We start from the raw sequence: 22,093 nt of genomic DNA, 5'->3' as shown, positions 1-22,093 counted from the left end.
CAGCTGGAAAATCGGCAAGCTGCGGCAGCTCAAGCTGAAGAGCGCCAGTGGCATAATCGATGAGCGCAGAACGATGTGACTGAATGAAGTCCAAGCCAAGTATTAGGTCATGAGAACACATTTCAATGACGGCAAACTACACTAATGTAGGATGACCGGCGATGAACACATGGGCCGTGCACATCCCTTGAACGGCGGGGGTTTTCCCATTAGCGACTCGGAGTGTGCGGGAAGCGGCAGCCTTAGTACTTTATGTAGGCTTCGGAGAAGGTTCGCGCTCATTACAGAAATGTGCGCTCTGGTATCGATAAGGGCAGAAATAGTCCCACCATTAACATCAATGTCTAACAAACTTACTTTGTCTAATTGGAAGCGTCAGGAGAGGATTTGTGGAGGAAGTCGACAATTGAGCGTCACCTCCGGATGCTGAACCGTTTCCGGACAGGCAGGAGCGGGGTTAAATGGGGACGATGGCCTGCGAATCTGCGGCGAGCGAGAAAACTGGCAACGTCTTGGAGGAGGTGATCCTCCAACTGGCGACCATGCGGCGACGAAGATCGGCTGTTGAACCTTCTGTAGTTGTTTGATGAAGAAGACTTCGTGGTAAATGCAAAGCAGGGGCTGTTCTGTGAATAGTAAGGTTCAGATGATGCTCAAGATGACGAGGACCAGCGGCAATTGCAGTAACCAATAGTATGACCGATATGGTGGCAATGAAAACAAATTGGTCGATTGTCAGCGGTTCTCCAGGCAGCAGGGTCTCAAGATTGGGCCGTGAACTGCTGCTCGTGATAGGATGAGGGTGGACGCCCCGCAGCTCGCGTGTGGGTGCCGCTTTCTGCTTCAAGCACATTGTGAAATGCACTTGGCATTGCCGCAAACTAGAAAACTATCAAATGGTGTGTGAATGTAGCATTTTAGCAATTCGGTTGTAAACCAAAACGAGGCTCTAGGTCACGTACTTTTGCGCAGTTTTTGAGTGCATAATTATGTCACTGTATTTTATCAATTATGCACTGACCTTTAATTATGTTCATCCGGTTGTGATATTACTGCAGAAAAATATTACTATCGAGTAAAGTGTGACACTTCGGTATTAAACTCTACATAAACCGGAGTCGCCATGCTCAATTTTAACATGTGTCGAAATTTACCCAGAAACACACGTGCGCGTAGATGTAAAAACGGTTTAAAGAATCCAGACGTTCAAACTTAATTCAGGTGATGTATCTCACAATTATGTTGTATGATTTCACGGAAAATATTTTTTTTTATAATGTTGCCACGTTCCATTTGTTTCCGGGTGCCCTGCCGTCGGGGGCCGGTTTTCTGGCCCGTATCTGGGATACTAAGGGCAGCAACCGATGGAGGTGCGGTTGCTGTGCGACGAACTACCGAAGATCCTCCAACGCCGCCGCCGCCACGATGGAGCTTTCCGAACACCACGCCAACCAGGCAAAGTCTTGACGACGAAACCTCACTTACCGAAAGTGACCTGATGACGCAACATGGAAGCAGCAGAACAAGCCGATGCAGCCGTGACCCGATGCCACGCCCTAACTGTAATGCGAGACGGTGAACTAGCGACCTCGACATTCTTATCGACAGCCACAGCATGACCGCTCTCATCGATACTGGAGCAGACTATTCCGTCATCAGTGGGTCGTTCGCTGCAAAGTTGAAGAAAGTTAGGACAGCTTGGGAAGGCCCTAAAATCCGCACAGCTGGAGGTCATCTCGTAACGCCTGCAGGAATCTGTACAGCGAGAGTCACCATTAACGGCCGTATTTATCCTGCAGACTTCGTAGTCCTACAGCGTTGCTCGAGAGATGTCATCCTTGGCATGGACTTCTTATGCCTCTATGGTATTGTCATCAACCTAAGAACACAGTCGATAACGCTATCCACAGGAGAAGCACTACCGCCACGCACGCCATCAGGAAACCATGCCTTGAATGTGCTGGAAGAACAAGTCACCATTCCGCCTCGCTCAAGCGTCATTATTTCAGTCGGCGCTCCTAAATCACCTGACTTGGAAGGCGTCGTTGAAGGCAGTCAGAATCTGTTGGTCACCCGAAATATTTGCGTCGCAAGAGGAATTGCAGACTCTCCCACCAGTAGACGACGCACTTGATCGGCTTCATAACGCCAAGTACTTTTCGTCAATGGACCTCAAGACTGGCTATTGGCAAATCGAAGTCGACGAAATAGACCGAGAGAAGACGGCATTTACAACACCGGACAGCCTCTTCGAGTTTAGGTGATGCCCTTCTGTCTTTGCTCAGCGCCTGCAACTTTTCAACGCGTTATGGATACAGTACTGGCAGGATTGAAGTGGCAGACTTGCCTTGTGTACTTGGATGACGTCGTCGTGTTTTCCTCGAGTTTCGACGAGCATCTTCGGCGCCTTGGAGCTGTACTTCAAGCCATCATGATGTCCGGACTCACACTGAAGCCAGAAAAGTGCAGATTTGCGTACGAGGAGCTCTTGTTTCTGGGGCACGTTATTAGCAAGTCGGGAGTTCGTCCTGATCCATGGGAAACAGCCACCATCGCCGATTTCCCGCCGCCCACTGACAAGAAAGCGGCGGTGCGCCGATTTCTGGGCCTGTGCGCCTATTATAGACGGTTCGTGAAAAACTTCGCCCGCATCGCCGATCTTCTCACTTGCCTTACCAAGGCCGACGTGGAGTTCAAGTGAGAAACACCGCAGGAACACGCTTTCCAGGAGCTTAAACATCGCCTCCAGACGCCTCCGTTACTTGCCCATTTCGACGAATTTGCCGAGACAGAAATACACACCGATGCAAGACACCGCCGACAAGGCCAGCGGAACTTCTGCAGCCAATTGGACCACCTTGCCGACCTTTCCAGCAGATTGGTATGGACCTACTGGGGCCGTTCCCGACGTCGGCTTTCGGAAACAAATGAAACGTGGCAATAATTTCAGCATCTGTGTGGCATTGTTATTCACTGATGAAAGACAGCGGTCATTTTTCGTTTGAAAAACAGAAAAAAAAAACATGCTCGTCCCATAAAATAATGAGACATTTGCTGTATCAATCTCATGCACCTAATCCATCGATGAAAGCTTGCTACGGAACTTTTACAAGCTTTTTATGCTTTTACTGATAAAGGAAACGTGTGCATACAAGGAAAACATCAATGTAGCGCAACGCACTGTCAGCCACTAAGCTTTCCTGACTAGACTTATCGAGTGTCCCAGATTTTATACAAAACAAATTGAGGAAAAAAATCACCGGCACTTCCACAGAATGAATGATATTAGAGGAGCTTGCTCGGAGGTGCAAGGGGCGTTTCTTGGCAAGACTATTTCTGCCTTGCCAAGAAACGAGCCGGCACATAATGTGTACGTTGAAGGCAGCGTTGTCGGGCACGTTCCGTGGCCGCCACTGCACAGCGTTGGCCACGTCGATTGGCACGTTAACCACCTGCCCCTTTCTGTCATACTGGCTGGTCGCTGCCGTGATTCAAATGCTTAACGCTCATATATGACAGACATGGAGCTATCAGGCGTTCTTCAACAGGGCTGAGAGCAGACAGGTGAGGGGGCTTGGGAGGATATCGGTACAAGTGCGGAACATTCATTGTAGGAAGTTGTCACATGCTGCCGTGCCTACGAAGCGGCGATCCTCGCCCTGCCGACCTGCCTGATGGTTTTTACAGAGAAAGTTGTCATGAGATCACAACTAGTGTCTGGCCCAGCGTCGTAGTTGTCTGCCACCTCCGGTGCCCTTAACTACAACGCGCGGCATCGCGCAAAATTATAAAAAAACTTAGTACCAATGACACAGTGGGGCTCGAAGCCGGAACTGCTAGATGCCAGCCCAGTATTCTACCACTGAGCCATGCCGATACTTGGGACTTGTTGGCAAAGGCTTGATGTCGGGAAAGCAATCGCGTTAATATGACTTATAAAGCATTTTAAAACAGCGAAAAAAACAAGCAGTCGTCGCATAATGCGAATAGCAAAACGAGTTGGTCGCCCGATGCTCCAACCCATTGCAAAAGCTTGTTTTTGTTCAGCTATAATTAACTATGGCACATACCCACTTCAGGTACAATTCCACATCATCATCAGCCACTGTATAAACAATTGGCAAAAAATTCCTTGGGATAGTTTAGCAGTACCACGCTTTTCAAAAGAATGATAAAAATAGCATAGCGAATGCCGGCCTACTACCCTAAAATATTTATTATTAATGAGTAGTGGGCATCCAGCAAGTGTGCTTGCAGCAGTTATTCAATGAGTGTTTAGTAAAGACAAGACCGCTCTTCTAGCTTTCGCTGTGACTGTGCTGTGCCTTCAGCACAGGCCTGTCATTTTTTTTTAGTGTAAATGCATTTCTTAGTCGGTTTATGTCAGGCATCCGGCGTTGTCCGCAGTGGTGTCCACTCGCTGGCAGGTGTTATCTCTCCGCTCTCACTCTCTCTCCTATAGCAACAGCTGCTGGTGCACCAACTTATCTTTGCCCCTAGCAACTGGAGCATGTTTGCGAGAGTGTAGAAGAGGGTAGAGGCAGTGCTTTGCCCCTCCTAATCTTGCCCTTCACTTTCTTTCCTCTGCGCCTCACTTTCCCGTTTGCTCGCGCCTCACTCTCGACCCTTTGCTGCCTGAGCACCTCTTAAGAACATCCGGAAATGTGTGCTCGAGAAACTTTGAAACGCCAAACAGAGCCGAGAACGCTGTTTGTTTTGTTCACTTCATAGTGTTCTTTAATCATGCATGCTAGCTACTAGAACGGGAAACGCATACGTTTCTCATGACAGAAAAATGCCACGTGCAGCGAATGGTGCGATTGGCTGCACGGTGTTAAAAAAGACAAAAAAAGAAAACATTATTCTTCTAACGCTGGGTTTTCACAACTGAAACATCATTATGGACGCTGTGCAATGTATTGAGATTTTCTCATGATTGCCTTCGGGGAGGTTCGAAGATTTTTTTTTTTTCTATCCCAGCTCGCAGGGGGCGCACGTTCGCACGTGGCCAGATGAAACACCGCTGGCACGCTCCTCTTTTTCTCGCTTTCACATTTTTTTCTTTCTCCCACTACCCATCCCCCAGTGGCGCTGTTGAGGTGACCTCGTGACCTCCTGGGAGAGAGACAGGTTCCGGCGCCACACTTTTCACTTTCCTTTCTTTCAAAGCCACTTCGAGGAGGCAAGTGCGCGGGCTATCGAAAACCGATGCCTTGGGTGGCGTTGCGCCGTTCAGTGAGCATTGTCGGAATCACTGCAGAAGGAACCTTGAATGTGACCGCTGCGTACATATTGGCAACACTGGTGTACACGCTAGCCATCGCCATATTACAAGCCGCGAGCAAAAGGAGCAAGTTCCTAAAAACAAAAGTGCCTATGCGTATTGGTGCGAACAGTGGTTCTCAACTCATTGCACTGATATTCCGACCTTTGTATAATTTTCTATTTCGTTCTTTTTTTATCCAAAAGAGCAAGAAGTAATTAAGTAGTTTAATGTGCTACAGGAGTGCATAGTAGATTAAACACAAGATAAATACGTACAAACAATGCAGCAAAAGCGTGATCTAGTGTGAAATCATGCAGACAGTCAAACAGGGGGAGCCTCCATATCATAGGCAGAATATGCTTCACTCGCTAGTAAGACTAACGTTGCATGAGCTTCGTGCATCAATACAGTAGAAAGGTGCATAGATATTATGCATAAGCTGTCGTAAATGCATTTATTCTCTGACAGTCTGCTCAGAATGCACGCAATAAAGCGCCGTTGCGTGCATTTGTATACGTGCCACCGACTGCATATGCACACTTGCACAGGGACGGTGCCACCACCTGTAACCCTATCTCTTTGTGAATCGCTCGCACGTCTCAACGCGCTCGCAGTTCGTCTGGTTCGGTTATGTCCTTCGAATTGCTATCGCTTCTCGCGACCACAAAGATGTTGGCTGTCTGGTTTTAAATTTCTAAAAGGTTGACTATTTGTGACCCTCTCGTTTATTGCTCCCCAGGCCCACAAAGCTGATGGCCATCTGGTTTCTAAACTTTCAAAGTGTGGAATCCAGAAGTGCCAAATCAGAATCTGATTCATTGGATGTCAGTTTGTCAGATAAGGATTTACTCAGGAGTTGATATGAGTCAACTCACATGACATGTGTGTTGACTCACATGATGATGATAATGGAGTGACATCTTGAAAGCTTTTGTGGTGTGGAGGGATCAAAGATGACTATTCCCCAGTTGTTAGTGGAAGAGCAAAAACATTTTCTTTCCAGAAAAGTACCCTGGTGTGCTTGTTTTTGTAAGTCTGTGAGCTATGTTTATACAATGCATACTTTTTATTTGAAAGATGATAAACGTATTTTTTAGAATTTTACTTGATGCTCACAAAAAAAATTTTTTTTTGTTACTTAACGACAACGCAACAGATTTTTAGACTATCTTTCTTGGAAACAGAATAAGCTCAAACATTTATTTCAGCAATAAAAAATTACAAACTTTTGAACCCCGATTCGCCAAAAAAAATTATTGTGTGCAAAACAACAAGCTCATGTGCCAAGCCAGAGAACACAATGCAAGATGAAAAAAAAAAAAAAAAAATCACAGCCTATCCACGGAGCGAATGATGACGAGTGGGGCGAAGCGTCTGTCAGTCCGTCCGTGCTTCCGTCCGCCTGTTCGCTTTTACTTCCGTTCGTTCGTGCGTTTATCTTGTGAACACTCCAAACCCCTGTGGCACATACTAGCTTCACACATCCATCGATCCGTCCGTCTGTCTGCTAATCTGTCTGTGTGTCTGTCCATGCGCCCGTTCGTGCGCCAACCTAGTGAACACTCCAAGTACCTCTTTCTTCCCTCTCGCGTTACGGTGGCTACGTACAAAACGACGAAAGATGGACAGACCCATGCCTTAAGAAGCTTCGCCCCTAAAAAACGTGATTGCTTGGTCATTCAGCTTAAAGGGACCCACAACCGATATTCATGGTACCTGTTTTCTTAAGTGCAGAGAAAGCTCACCGGTCAGAGCTTGTAACCACGAAATGGTAACGCAGAAAACATCGTAGAACATTTATAATCCGAATTTTTCGATTTGAAGCGATTATGCAGTCTTAAGGAGACATGCTGCAAACACTGGATGTGATCGCGATAGCAATTGTACGCCAGAGTCATGCCAGCAGTGATGAAAATTGACGACCTAAGTACAAACAGATAATGTGTTTGCCAAGCCTACAGTCCCCCGACCAGTGCTTTTAAGTGTGCTAAATTATTTTACAAGAGCTATAGCCCTTTCCCGGAGCTTCTTATGAAAGTATATTTGGTCGTGCAAAGGTTATTTTTTTTTACTTTCGCCAAGTGCAGCTAAGCCAAGTCTTCAAAAACGAAACGAGGCCTTTACAAGTGATCGACGATCCACACATAGTAGCTCATGTGCGGCCGTAGTTGGGTGGCTTTGATATGTCATGCTTGACAACTTGAGCGAGTTATAAGAACGAATTCTGGCTCGCATGTGAGCGCGAAATTTAGACCTCTATCAAGTAGCGCCAGAGCGACATGCTTCAACAAACGACAGCGGTCGCGATGAATCTGACGGACCGCCACCATCGCCACCCCCAGCCGCACGCATGAAGCAATTCTCCACAGAGTAGTAGACCGACAACATTTCGCGTGCCGCAACGACTGCATTCACAAGCTCACCCTACTCTGGAAGCGTCGCCCGGCCGGGCACATGCGCAACTGCACCAGTTTCCCTGCAGAGGCCACCGAAGCAGTGCCACTTTTCATGCTTTACTTCTTTTACCTTGTAAGCCACATAGAGACAAATGAAAAAAAAAACAATAACATACATATTCGAAATTTAAGTCCTCATTCTTGTGCACTTTAAATATTTACAGCAATGTTATTAGGACTTCATAATGGTGGTTCATGGCTATAGCGCTAGGGGTGCAACATGCTGGTTTTGGTTACTTCTGAACATGATTTAAAAATATAAATCCGACTGAGATCGCGAAAAGTATGCTGTCACCTGTAACCATATGTCATGCTGTTTTCCTTTCCACCGGAATCTAATCACCCGTTCAGGCCAGTTGTGGGTCCCTTTAATTGAGTATCCTTAGTTGTTTCTATTATTGTATCATTCTAAAACATCAAATGTGCTCACCTATGTAGTCACCAGCTAGGAAACGCAAGGCCGAGGAGACCATGTCTGGCCAGCTGTCCCGACGTCCAAACCACTCAACCTGCTGGGCACCCGAAGAGTGGCTCCAGGTCTTGACCCGCTCCTCCAGCTGCACAAGCAATCAGAGGAGACTATATTCACACACTAGAGGAATACTCTTTTCTAATGAAGAGGGGCCCCCGAGGCAGTCCATCCTGGATATATTAAAGAAATTTTCACAGAATTGGATATTGTCACATAGCAGGATACTGTCACGTAGCAGAAAGGTAGCAGACTCGAAGTTCAGATAAAACTATTTATTCGGCCAAACTTGTGGCTCGTAAATAAAAAGCCAGATTATAGCAACACGCGGGCCCTGATAGCGGCAAGCAGAGTGCTGACGGTCGATCAAGTGACAAGCGGTGAAGTGCGTTGGCATTTATACACGTGAAGTCGACTGTTCTAGCATTATCGCTAGCGGCCACGTAGGTTCCAGAATAATCTGCAATGTTCTTGTAGTGGGCGTAATCTTAATAAAACGATCTACTACAGTTCCGAAGTTTCTCGAACAGTGCATGCGTGGTTTGCACTGAGAATTACATACAGTATAATTAATTGAGTGATAACAGAACTTGTGGAAGGAACGTGGCAATATATTCATAGCATGAAACACTAAATATGCATATGCTTGAATGAACAGTAAATTCCAAGTTTGAAGCAAATAGTAATTTGGTTAGAATAATTCAATTAAACATATTTGTGACCCCACTAACCTGAACACGGGTATACATGTGTTGGTTTCTTGTAAAATGGCTTATAGCATGGCCCAGAAACACACAGGGACAAAAGAATAAGCACTGAATATATAACTCTTAACGAAAATTTTGTTTGAGGATCGGTCATACACAGGCAAAAAAATCACGTGCCAGTGATGAAAACTTTCCATTTTACAAATCATGAACACAGATGCAGTTTCTATACAATGATCCCCGTGGGGACTGCCAATTTGGAGCAATTTTCGGAGCAGTAAAATTTTAGTTTTGGAGCACTTTGGAGCAGTGATATCTTGGTTTTGGAGCATTTTAGAACAAGTAATCTTGCGATGAGGAGCATCTTGAAGCATTATAATTTAAGTTTTGAAGCAGGTAATCTTGAAATTAGGAGCACTTTGGAGCAGTAAAATTTTATTTGTGGAGGAGCATTTCGGTGCAGGCAATGTATAAGTCAAACCTCGTTATAATGAAGTTAAAAAGGGAGTCATAATTATTTCATTATGACCATTAGTTTGTTATAGGCAATATCGATTTCTACCGACAATGAGCCAGCAAGAGAGAATGTACTCACTACCGAATACTACAGCAGCCCACCGCGTGGAGAAAAATGGTCGTCAGAAGGCAAAAAACTAGTGAAATAATAAAGAACAATGCACATTTATTTCCACCAAATGCGGCACACCAGCTGGAAGATCGTTTCGAAGAAAAATAGTCCATAATAGACTTTTACAGACTTTTCTTCACGCGTATGACTGCTTTTTAAAGCTTTAGCAGCTATTTCGAATCTGCCCTCATCGTCATTGTAAGCACCGAAAAACCGGCTATGCAAGTCTGTCGCATCCAGCGCTTGCACGGGCGACAGACTTGCTGAGCATGGAATGCATGACTGTCGTCATGCATTCCTGTCACCATGCGCATGATTTCTGCATCTGAGAACTTTTTCGTTGTCACCGCATCAGCACCAGATCCGACGTATGTGCAGAAAGTAGAAAGTGTCAGAGTTATGCACAACGCCAGATTCAAGGCGAGTGTCCCACGACGTCTGGGCCTGGTTGCCCCCGGCACCATCACTGGCGACATCGCCGAAATCTTCAACTACTTTTTTTTTTTGTCGATGTCGAACTCAACGGCTTTCAACATTGCCGACTTCTGCTTGATTGTTATATTTTTGCGCTTACGTTTGCCACTGCTGTTGTACACCTTGTGTCGAGCGGCGAAACAAATGGAGGTGGTGCTGCTCTGCCAGAGCAAATGACGAGGAACAAAGCTACAATCTCCGGCGTCCCAGTGCGGAGCTCAAGGGGAAAAGGAGGTCAGAGGCAAGGGCAGGTCGATGGGTCTTACAAGAGAGGGAAAGCCGGCAGACACGCAGGCTCGCGTGTGCTGCTGCGTCAGCAAGTCCATTAGTTCCCGAGGAAAGAAGAGGCAGGGAGAGACACCCACATGCGTGTTGGCAGGCGATTCTCAGTGAGCGCAAGGCGCGAGTTTTGAATAACCGCAGCCGTGATGATAAGCAGTCGCGCTGTAAGATATTGAATTGATGTATACCCAAAATGATCAGTAAATGCTCGTTGTGGACAAAGGATGGTTTGTTAGATCCATTGTGAGAAAATTTTCCCTTCGTTAAAACAAAGTTTTAAATACATGGGCATCTATGGTAATTTTAAAGGGAATTACAATTGCTTTATTATGTCTATTAGTTTGTTATACCCTGCTTTATTATAACGAGGTTCTACTTAACACGAAGCAGCTTGAGAAATAAACGTGGGCTCTACTACTGCTTGACAGAGGTGCTTCTAATATAAAATCAAGTGCACACGCGTGTGCACTTGATTGGATGCTCTGGATATCATCGTTGTATGGGATTATAACTTCAACGGCAGCGTGATGTCCTTGAAACACGACAATTGACAATCTGGTGGTCAAACAAGTACTTGAGGCCTTTTGTGGCATCTCGCCCTTTTATTTTACAGATATGTCGTGCTTGCTACATGTTGGTTTTGTTCCTACGTGTAGTAACGCATTTACTCGCCTAATGAGCACACTCGCACGTACCCCCAACTTCAGTCGTCAAAACTTGGATTTTTTTCCCCCGCGTAATTAACGCGCCACCTACATTCATCCACTGCAGTCCCGCTAACTGACACCTGGCGCCTTTTACCTTTGGATCTCTTCATTTTTCAATATTATGCTGAACCCCCTCGGCCACCTCGGCTTTCTCCCTTCTCCCGTTGCCCCGTGTCGTATTGTTTTTTCTATCTGTGCGTGGCACACCCCTCTTCTTCTTGATCTGTGTGGCACAGCGGGGTTCACAAATGCAAGTGTAGTGACATCGCAGCTGATAAGCACACAGCGAGAGAGAGAGAACAAAGGTCACGAATCTGCCCGTGCCGACCGATAATTGCTTCCTGCAAATACAAAACTGTAAGATCTTACGACGTGCATGCTATTTTCGAGCAATGATGATAGGATTTGCTGTGACGAAGAGTCAATCATCATTATCACGCCTCAGGTTTCTGGAGAAAAAAACAAAAAAAAAAAAAACGCTTGTCACTCAGAAAAGATTGTGACGATTTCCACAACGTGGCAGCACCCCGGATTCTCGCTTCATTTGTTTGCCGCGCGTACAGAAACTTCTTATGTGGAAGAGAGATGGCAGCCCTATTTTGTCGTTAATCTTGTTATTGACGGTTTGTTTTGATGTTTCCGAGGTAGCTTGCTGCAATATTGGTTACTTGCTACAATAACAACGACGGCGGCGTGCGAGATTGCCGGGAAGTTGGCAAAGTGCGTCATAGCGCACGCTTTTGAGCGCCCCCTTAAGATCACAGCAGATACCATTGTTGCCGTTAAACATCACAAGAAAAGATATCAGCAAAACACTTTTTTGCATGCATGGGTGGCGCGGGGAAAGCTTGAAAGAAAGTAGTGCCATCTACCACCGAAGATGAGTAAAGTGCAGCAAAGAACATGTTTCCAAACGGTCACTGCATATGCGAAAAGGTAAGTGTCCTAACTTTTTTTGCATTACAGCATTTTTTGCTCATCTCGAAAAAGTTTTCATGAGCTCCGCATAATGAACGCACCACCAAGTTTGCTCTGATTTTTCGAGAAATAAAGTGCATTCATTACGAAAGTAAATACGGCATTCCTTGCTGCAACCGGGTTATGTTTGCAAACAAGTTTCGTTTGTGATTAGGGTATATATACATGGCATAAGTGAGTAAACCAATGCAGAACTAACACCACTGAAATCACCATCATGAACAGTGACATATCTCTAGCCTTCTGCTATAGTTGCGCTCATAGGAGCTTTGGTTGCGGTCCTGCCACAGGGTGAGGTTGAATTTCGTAGCTCCGCAAATCTACTGGCGGCCAATTTTTCAAAGCCGCAATGGCCTGTTTGCAGGAAGGTAAAGAATTCTCTCATTAGACTCAACCACTGTCTCCGGTAATTAAAACATTAATTAATGTTATTGAAATACTACCGCAATCACAGTATCTAGCGATTTCAAGATTTCTGACGTCATTCCGGGAGCCGCATAAAACTGCCCAGCAAGCCACATGTGATCCAAGGGGTGCAGGTTGCGGACCCCTGAGATAGATGATTTGGTGAAGCTTGGCACAATTTACGTCAATTTTATCAGGTTGGCACAGCGAATCTTGTTTGGAGCACTTTGGCGCATGAGTGGGATCCCTGTATATATTGTAATAAGTCCATTTCAGAGCATGTGTAAATACTGAATTTCTTCGGCAAACAATGACAATGACGACTGGCAGTGGCCGCCAGCAAAAAAGATGCAATCTGTTTCTACAATCAAACTAACAGAATCAGATTTACTTCAAGTAAGAATGACAATGGCTTCTAGGCATGCACATGTTTTGCGGTGGAATGCTAAAAAAAGCATTAACTGACACTCTTTTTACTTTGTTTCCCTCCTTTATGTATCTGACCTATGCCTGCATGAGACGAGGAGGCAATAAATCTGATCCTATTGTTTCTCATCCCAGATGGTGGTAGTCATGCTGGATTCCTGCCCCAATTTGTTCGAAGCTGAAAAGACAATCTTTTACATTCACCAAGGTTTTACTGAACATGGAAAACCCAATTTCCCCCTTTGTTAAGCGATTTTCTTCTACTAAAGACAGGAAATTGTTCAGCAACACTACAAGAATCCCAGAGATAGTTAAGTGAAGGAAAGTACACAAGAGAATATTTGTTGTTTTTTAACTGTATTGTAATTGTTAAGTCAATACACTGAAATGAACCAAACTAAACACCCATTCTATTGACGATGCCCGTACTTCCTCAACCTCTAAAGTCAAGGTTACCGGTTCCCACCCAACCAATGAAAAGATTTTTTTTCCTGATTTAATTTATTTGCATATCTATCATAATTACTAGGTTAGTATGAATATTCGAGCACTTCAAATATTTGAACGATGTATTCAAATGGGCTTCGATGCGTAATCATATTATTAAAATTTTTGAAGTATTTGAAATGAACGAATTAGTTTATATTGATGACACGTGGGGTTTAGCGTCCCAAAACCACCATATGATTATGAGAGACGCTGTAGTGGAGGGCTCCGGAAATTTCGACCACCTGGGGTTCTTTAACGTGCACCCAAATCTGAGCACACGGGCCTACAACATTTCCGCCTCCATTGGAAATGCAGCTGCCGCAGCCGGGATTCGATCCCACAACATGCGGGTTAGCAGCCGAGTACCTTAGCCACTAGACCACCACGGCGGGGCAAATTAGTCTATATTAATCCCCATGTAAATTTTCTATGGCATGTGCCAGCTGGACTCTGTTAACAGTAGAGAGAAATTGCACGATCACAAAGCAAGGGCGCTTAGCTATTGCCTGGTCAATACAGGAATTCCGCCCATACTTCTAAGGTCGGCACTTCATTATCGTCACAGACTATCACGCACTCTGTTGGCTGTCCGCGATGAAAAACATGTCAGGACGTCTAGGGCGCTGGGTGCTGTACTTTCAAGAGTATGACTTTTATATCACATATAACTCTCGCAAATGTCATCATGGTGCTGACACGCTGTCCCAATGCCCACTTTCACTCTCTCTCGACAATACGTCCTTGACATCGCATCCTGGAAGCTCTGACATCCCGCCCATCTCACGGCACCTGTTGATCACCTCACTGGACCAAATTCAACCTTCTTCGCAATCCAGCTTTCGTTCACTTCAGCGGGCCAACTCTTACTGTCGAACTTTCATTGACTACATTCGCGGCATCACTAAACAACCCAACAGCTGCTTGAGATGCCAGCTTCAGCGATTTCGCCTGGACGGCGGTGTGCTCGAACGCTGTATTTATCATCCCACGGGTAACAAGTGTGATATAAAAGTTAGTTTCATTTGTTGATGAAAGAAACGAGCCGCTGTTCCAAATGCTGGTATAATCCCCTAATGATGATAGCGAGCATCTTCGTCGTTCACACAATATTTAACAACCTCTGCACCCCCGCATTAACAATTGTTGATGAAGAACACTAACAGACACCAAGTTCGAAGCACACACTGTTCAAGAGTACTTGTACAAGTCCAGGTCAGTCCATGTGGAAAACTCCGTGATATCCAACTGCGTCTGTTTTTCCAGCGGTGTTTTCGGCGCTTGTTCCACACTCCTGCTTCTGAACGCCTTGATCTTGATCAACCTGCATTGTCGCTGAGCAAGTTTCCTTGGCATGAAAATTCGCAGATAAGACTCTATCAGAAAGATCTTGTGTAGCTAAACCTGAGTAACCTTTTCCTTTGCTTTCTGTTCCTTGCTGCATTTATCTTGTAACTTTTCTGCTTCCCCCTTCATCTGATCTCTCTCATTCGCCGCTGTTGCGCTGAGTCGGCATTTATCAACTTTGCGGAAATAAAATGTGCCTGGCACACTCTCTTCAATATTAACTTCTGTAGCTTTCTCGAAGAACTTAAGCTTTCAGCAGCACAAAGGGCTGGATTTTGTGTCGTCGTGACCTTTTGTTTCTTTCCCCTGTTTCTTGTCGCTTTGAGAATTGGCTTTGATTTTCCTCCATCGAGCCCTTGGACGCAGGGCGATGAGAACTTCGCCTGAGTCTGCCAGCCTTGGCTTGGACGCATCCTCAACATCTAGTGGGTGGCCCTTTGGGTCTACAAAGTCTTCCTCCTTTTCAAATATGGGAATGCCTTCCACTTCGAACACCGGAGTTGTTGTAGATGTCTACACAACAGGTTAACGGGTGTTGCACGCTGACGAAAGTTCTACAGGCGTGGGCCAGATCCTTGTAAGTAGCGGTTGTTCTGTGCAGGTTCCTTTGATGGTCGTTACTTCAGTCAAGGTTCTTAATGATTAGCTTCCACCACGTTCAAGAATATGTCCCGAGGCCGACTCGGCTGGCATCTGTGCTACAAGATTGTTTTCCAATATGCCTTGGCTGGATGGTGAAGATGCAGATGCAGAGAGTGCCTTTCTGCTTCCATTTTAATGTGCAGTCTTGTAGTCTTGTTGCCGTACCTTTAATGTGTTGGCAATATTATATTCGATACTGACTTGCGCTAGAATGATCTGGCGCTCATAAACTTCCTCCTCCTCCATCTCGGCTTTCAAATTATCGATGTCAACTTGTGGGGGTGCCCACTCCTCCCCCCTGTAGAGTTGTCTGCGCCGCGTGGCGCACGTGTCTCGCTTGAAGACTTTATTTCGGTGGTGAACACCGCCGGGCGATAGATGGCGTTGTGTTCGCTTTGAGTACCACTGTTGGTAGAGTGGTAGCGCCGGCGGTGGCCCCTGGTGGAAGGCAGGCCTTGGTGGTGGGCGAGAGCTGAGCAGGTCTCTTCTGCGCGTGGCGGCTGCCGCGAACGGTTGTCTGTAGCGCGGGTCCCTGGTGCTCGGCACCGCGGGCTTCGTGCCGGGGTCCCGCGTGGAAAGTCAGGCGTTGGCGACGCCGCCTTGGGTATGTGTTGGTGTGTTGTATTGTGTTAGTGTGTGTTTATCATGTTATTGTGTGTTTAGTGTGTCACTGCGTTATGTTGTTTGTATGGTAGCGCGTTAATTGAAATTGGTGTATCATTCGGCGGACGATATTGTCATCTAAATTAGTTAATAAATGTATGCATGTTGTGTACTTTGTACCGACCGAGTCTACTGTGTCCGTTCCATCCAAGAGCGTGGCATGGTGCGGTGCTCGCTCGCCAATTCAAGACCCCCACACTGGCTGCCCAACGTGGAGCTCTTGGGGTATCGGACGACAGTTTTTGCGGTTCAATACAGGGATTTTGTTAGAGCCGGAGTAGAGTAGGCCTAGGGGGGACTTCTTCGCTAGCATCGGTGGTGTGCTTTGTTGAGAAGCGAGGAGATTGGTTTTGTAACGTGTTTGAATTTGTCGGCAGGTTGACTTTCTATTTATTTATTTTTTTTGCTCGCAAGTGTTGTTATTTTTTGTTGTTGTTAGTTTTCAAAAACGTTGTTGAATTAGGACGAGAGCCATCCGGTCCGCATCCTGGGGTGAGCAAGGCCTAGAGCACGTGGTTTGTAGGTCAGGCCCGAAGCGAGTGAGTACGGAAGCCTCGTGGGTGGTCCGATTTTCTTAATTAGCTTCTTCTATATCTTTGGGCTCAGGGAGCCGGGCGTCGTTGCTGTCTGGTATTGCGGCTCGACGCTGAGGCGTCGTGACACCAACCGGGGCGGTGGACGCCGATCGCTCGGTAAGCTGCTGTGTGCGGCGAGCGATAGGGCCACCTCACAGAGTGGACGTCTACTCGCGGCTGCCTCTTCTGCGCCTAGGCTGGGTGCTGGGTGGATGCCGGTTGTTGCCGAGCGACTCATTAGGCCTAAGGCTCTGCGCAGCCGCCTGTCGCACGTGGCACAACTAGGTGGATCGTGGCGTTGAGGTGTTGCGCTCTGCTTCCCTCACTTTTTTTTTCTTGTGAGTACGAGTTAGGAAAAGTGATTTTTGTTTTATTTTGATGGGCGTCTCGGCCGCCACCGATGTATTAGCTAGCAGTACTGACCAACGTACCACTTGGACGAAAAGCTCGAAGCTCCCTTCCCGTGGACCTGCTCGATTGTTTTCTTGCAAGTTTTTTTTGTTGTTGTTATTGATGTATTCGGCGGAAGGGATGTCATCCACGGCCGGCTGTCCTGCACATCGTCAGCGTCGCTGGCCAGGAATGCGGTCGTGAGGTCGGGCGATGGAGATGCCTGGGACCTGCGCAACTGCCTGCAGTCCGGCGTCCTCGCGAGTGCTGGTCGCAACTGGAAGACGTGTCGGCACTAGCGACGAATCGTCGCGCCGACGGCAACATTGCTGTTGCGGGGCCGGTACTGAGGTGAAGTCTAGCCGGACAGTGCAGCAGTGTCGACCAGCGGCGGTGTCGTGGTGCAAGGACATTATGGTCGTACGATATCATTTTTTTTTGTTAAAGCTTGTGTAGCTAATTTTTGATTTCGGGATATGGTTTGATTTAAGGTTGGTGGAATGTGGAGGTGCTGACACCCCCCCCCCCCCCCCTGTAAAGTTGTCTGCACCGCGTGGCGCACGTGTCTCGCCCCAAGGCTTTATTTCGGTGGTGACCACCGCCGGGCGATAGATGACGTTGTGTTCGCTTTGAGTACCACTGTTGGTACAGTGGTAGCGCCGGCGATGGCCCCTGGCGGAAGGCAGGCCTTGGTGATGGGCGAGAGTTGAGCGGGTCTCTTCTGCGCGTGGCGGCTGCCGCGAACGGTTGTCTGTAGCGCGGGTCCCTGGTGCTCGGCACTGCGGGCTTCGCGCCGGGGTCCCGCGTGGAAAGTCAGGCGTTGGCGACGCCGCCTTGGGTATGTGTTAGTGTGTTGGGTGTGTTAGTGTGTGTTTATCATGTTATTGTGTGTTTAGTGTGTCACTGCGTTATGTTGTTTGTATGGTAGCGCGTTAATTAAAATTGATGTAACATTCGGCGAACGATATCGTCGTCTAAATTAGCTAATAAATGTATGTATGTTGTGTGCTTTGTACCGACCGCGTCTACTGTGTCCATTCACTCCAAGAGGGTGGCGTGGCGATGCGCTCGTTCGCCTCGCCGAGACTGCATTCTTTATTTCCTTGTCGATTCTTCTGAGTTCCTCATACTGCTCAATCAAAACTCAGCGAATACTTCGTAACTCACAGATTGATAGGCAATCCGATTGCTGAAGACGTTCGACGTTTGCGATGACCTGCGTGACAGCCTTGTGTGCATGATGGCATCACGCTGCATAAGTACTGCTCTGATAGCTTGCATCAGTGTGGAGGATAGTAGGCGCTCTCTCATCAAAGTAGCGAAGCACTGGTCCAGAAATCAGGCGTTCTTTAAAGACTTCAAAAGTGAACTCGCAGTCGCCCGACCAAGCTGAAGGAGCACCAGCGACTTACAGCTTATTTAAGAGAGCTCATATTGTAGCGAAGTTGTGTATAAAGTACAGTTGTGTATGAAGTGTCTAAATGGCGTAGTGGCTAGAACATCAGCCGAGCATGCAAGAGGTCCGTGGTTCGAATCCCGGTGCCGCGCAGCTCCAAACCGGATCAAAAAAAAAAAAAAAAAGTTCGCGTGGTGATGGAACTGAATTGAGAGGCCTGGGATGCGGCTTCACCGGTGAACACCGCCGGTAACGCACTCCCTCATCAGATAAAGATTGGCCACCCTGGCGCAGTATGTGGCCACTACCTCCCACATGCATACGCCAATTAACTCACGGTCCCCCGTCCCCAGCGGCTGCGAAGCAACTGACCATGACGGCAGTCAGATCTGCAACGCAGCAGAGGGTGCTAATAATCTCTGGATATTGACAGGACGCCATTAGAACGTGAACTTGGCAACCTTTAACGCTAGAAACTTACCTAGTGAAGCAAGTCTAGCTGTACTATTCGAGGAGCTACAGGGCATTCAATGGGATATAATAGGGCTCAGTGGGTTTATGAGGACAGATGAGCCCTATACAGTGCTACATAATGGTTGATTGATTTATCAATATGTAGGGTTTAATGTCTCAAAACCACAATATGATTATGACAGACGCTGTCATAATCATAGCACACGGGCCTACAACATTTCAGCCCTCATCGGAAATGCAGCCGCCGCAGCCGGGATTTGATCTCGCGACCTGCGGGTGAGCAGCCAAGTACCTTAGCCACTACACCACCGCGGCGGGGCTGCTAGAGAATGGGCATGTCATTTGCTATCGGGGCTTGGCTGACAGAAGAGAACAGGGAGTGGGGCTCTTTATCCCCAGAAACATAGCTGGCAACATAGTGGAATGCTAGAGCATTAATGAAAGGGTGGTAGGTATCGTAATTAAACTCAATAAGAGATACAAGATGAAGGTGGTACAGGTTTATACGCCTACGTCTAGCCATGATGATGCGTCAGTTGAAAGCTTCTACGCAGATATGAAATCGGCACCGAGTAAGGTAAAACACAGTATACTATACTGATGGGAGACTTCAATGCAAAAGTAGGGACGAAACAGGCTGGAGATTAGGCAGTAGGAGATTACGGCATCGGTACTAGAAATGCCAGAGGGGAGCTACTAGTAGAATTCGCAGAGCTCAATAATTTACGGATTTTGAATACCTTCTACAGAAAGCGAGGGAACCTTAAGTGGACACGGAGGAGCCCTAATGGCGAAAATAAGAACAAATAGACTTTATAGTGAGTGCACACCAGGCATCGTGCAGAATGTGGAAGTGGTTGGCAAGGTACGATGCAATGACCATAGAATAGTACGGTCTCGAATTCGCCTAGACTTGAAGAAGGAACGACAGAAACTGATACGCAAGAAGCCAATCAATGAGCTAGCACTGAGAGGGAAAGTACAAGAATTCAGAGTCTCGCTTCAGAACAGGTACTGGGCTCTTATAGAGAAAACCAGCCTTAGCGTTGACCCAATGAATGATAATCTGACGAGTATCATTACGGAGTCTGCAGTGGAAGTTGGAGGTACTGTAGTTAGACAGGACACTAGCAAGCTGTCCCAGGAAACGAAGAATCTCATTAAGAAGCATCAAAGCATTAAAGCCTCGAGTACGACAGACAAAGTAGAGATGGTAGAGCTTTCGAAGTTGATTAATAAGTGTAAGGTAACCGATGTAAGAAGGTATAACATGGAAAGAATTGAACACACTCTGAAGAACGGAGGAAGCATCAAATCAGTGAAGAGAAAACTTGGGATAGGCCAAACCAGATGTAAGCGCTAAGGGACAAGGAAGGCAAAGTAACTAGCAATAAGAATAGGATAGTAAAAGTAGCGGAGGAGTTTTAGAGCGATCTGTACAATAGCCAGCACAACCATGACCTTAATACAAGAACTAGCAGTAACCCAGATGACACCCCACCAGTAATGATAGAAGAAGTCAGAAAAGCCTTAGAGAGCATGCAAAGAGGCAAAGGTGCTGGTGAGGATCAGGTAACATCAAATCTGCTGAAAGATGGAGAACAGATTGCGTTAGAAAAACTAGCCACCCTGTTTGCAAAGTGTCTCCTGACGAGGAGGGCACCAAAATCTTGGAAGAATGCCAACATAACTTTAATATATAAGAAAAGAGATGACAAGGACTTGAAGAATTACAGGCCCATCAGCTTGCTCTCTGTAATATACAAGCTATTTACAAAGGTAATTGGTAACAGAAGACGGTAGAGTCCAATCAACCAAAGGAACAAGCAGTATTTCAAACAGACTACTCAACAATTGACCTCATTCATACTACCAAAGAAAGTAATAGAGAAATGCCCAGAATGGAGCCAACCACTATACATAGCCTTCATAGATTACGAGAAGGCATTTGATTCAGTAGAAATGTCAGCAGTCATGCAAACACTGCGGAATCAGAGCGTCGATGAAGCATATATAAACATCCTGAAAGGAATCTGCAGAGGATCGACTACCACCATAGTGCTTCATAAAAAAAGCAACAGAATACCAATCAAGAAGGGTGTAAAGCAGGGGAATACAATCTCCCCAATGCTATTTACCGCGTGCTTACAGGAGGTTTTCAGAGGCCTAGAATGGAAACAGTTAGGCATAAAAGCTAATGGAGAGTACCTTAGTAACCTGCGCTTCGCCGATGACATTGCATTGCTGAGTAACTCGGGGGACGATTCGCAACTCATGATTATGGAGTTAGACAAGGAGGGCAGTAAAGTGGGTCTTAAAATTAATCTGCAGAAAATGAAAGTAATGCACAACAACGTCGGAAGAAAGCAGCACTTCGAAATAAGTAATAGTGCACTTGAAGTTGTAAAAGACTATGTCTATTTAGGCCAGGTAATAACCGTGGAGCCAAACCATGAGAGTGAAGTAACTAGAAGAATAAGAATGGGGTGGAGCACATTTGGCAAGCACTCTCAAATCATGACAGGTAGATTACCACTATTCCTCAAGAGGAAGGTATATAACAGCTGGATCTTGCTGGTACTTAGCTACGGAGCAGAAACCTGGAGACTTACAAAGAGGGTTCAGCTTAAATTGCAGACGACGCAGCGAACAATGGAAAGGAAAATGGTAGGTGTAACCTTGAGAGACAAGAAGAGAGCAGAGTGGATTAGGGAACAAACCGTGGTTAAGGATATCATAGTTGAAATCAAGAAGAGGAATCGGACATGGGCAGGGCATGTAGCAAGTAGACAGGATAACCGCTGGTCATTAAGGGTAACTAACTGGATTCACAGAGAAGGAAAGAGAGTTAGAGGGAGACAGAAGATTAGGTAGGCAGATGAGATTAAGAAGCTTGCGGGCATAAATTGGCAGCAGCAAGCACAGGACCGAGTTGACTGGCGAACATGGGAGAGGCCTTTGTCCTGCAGTAGACGTAGTCAGGCTGATTATGATGAACTTTCCTGTAAAGGTAGTTTTACTGCAGCACAGGGCTCAATGTTGTTTTTGACCTGAAATTTGGGTCGGATGTCGGAAAAATTGGACACTGAAAATTTTTCGCATTTAAAATTTCAGATGTTCTTACACATTTGATGTCTACGAGGCAAATTTGGAACTCCAGACTCGAAGGGAGCACAACCTTTTCCACCTCATAAATAGCATCAATGGATAACACGTAAAGTGTTGTCTGCAACACTTTCATTCCACCAGATCATGCACATAAATACAATTTGGCCTTTGCATTGTCTAATTCTCTATAACTATGAAACACCACTCCACCAGC

General features: G+C 46.3%; 1 protein-coding gene across 9 annotated transcripts in view; it reads right to left on the bottom strand.

Annotated features, from left to right (window-relative positions):
* The window catches only part of LOC119172487 (nuclear factor related to kappa-B-binding protein), a 608,836-nt gene that overhangs the window by 231,397 nt on the left and 355,346 nt on the right, over positions 1–22,093 (bottom strand). For all 9 annotated transcript variants that reach the window (XM_075891782.1, XM_037423606.2, XM_075891784.1 and 6 more), the window contains one exon: positions 8,153–8,279. In XM_075891782.1, coding sequence (XP_075747897.1) covers positions 8,153–8,279 — 127 coding nt within the window. The remainder of the gene's footprint in view (positions 1–8,152; positions 8,280–22,093) is intronic.

The sequence above is a fragment of the Rhipicephalus microplus genome, chromosome 4 (genome assembly GCF_043290135.1).
Source record: "Rhipicephalus microplus isolate Deutch F79 chromosome 4, USDA_Rmic, whole genome shotgun sequence".
Classification (NCBI taxonomy): domain Eukaryota; kingdom Metazoa; phylum Arthropoda; class Arachnida; order Ixodida; family Ixodidae; genus Rhipicephalus; species Rhipicephalus microplus.
Note: the sequence above shows the minus strand (reverse complement) of the source record. Positions and strands in the feature narration are given on the sequence as shown.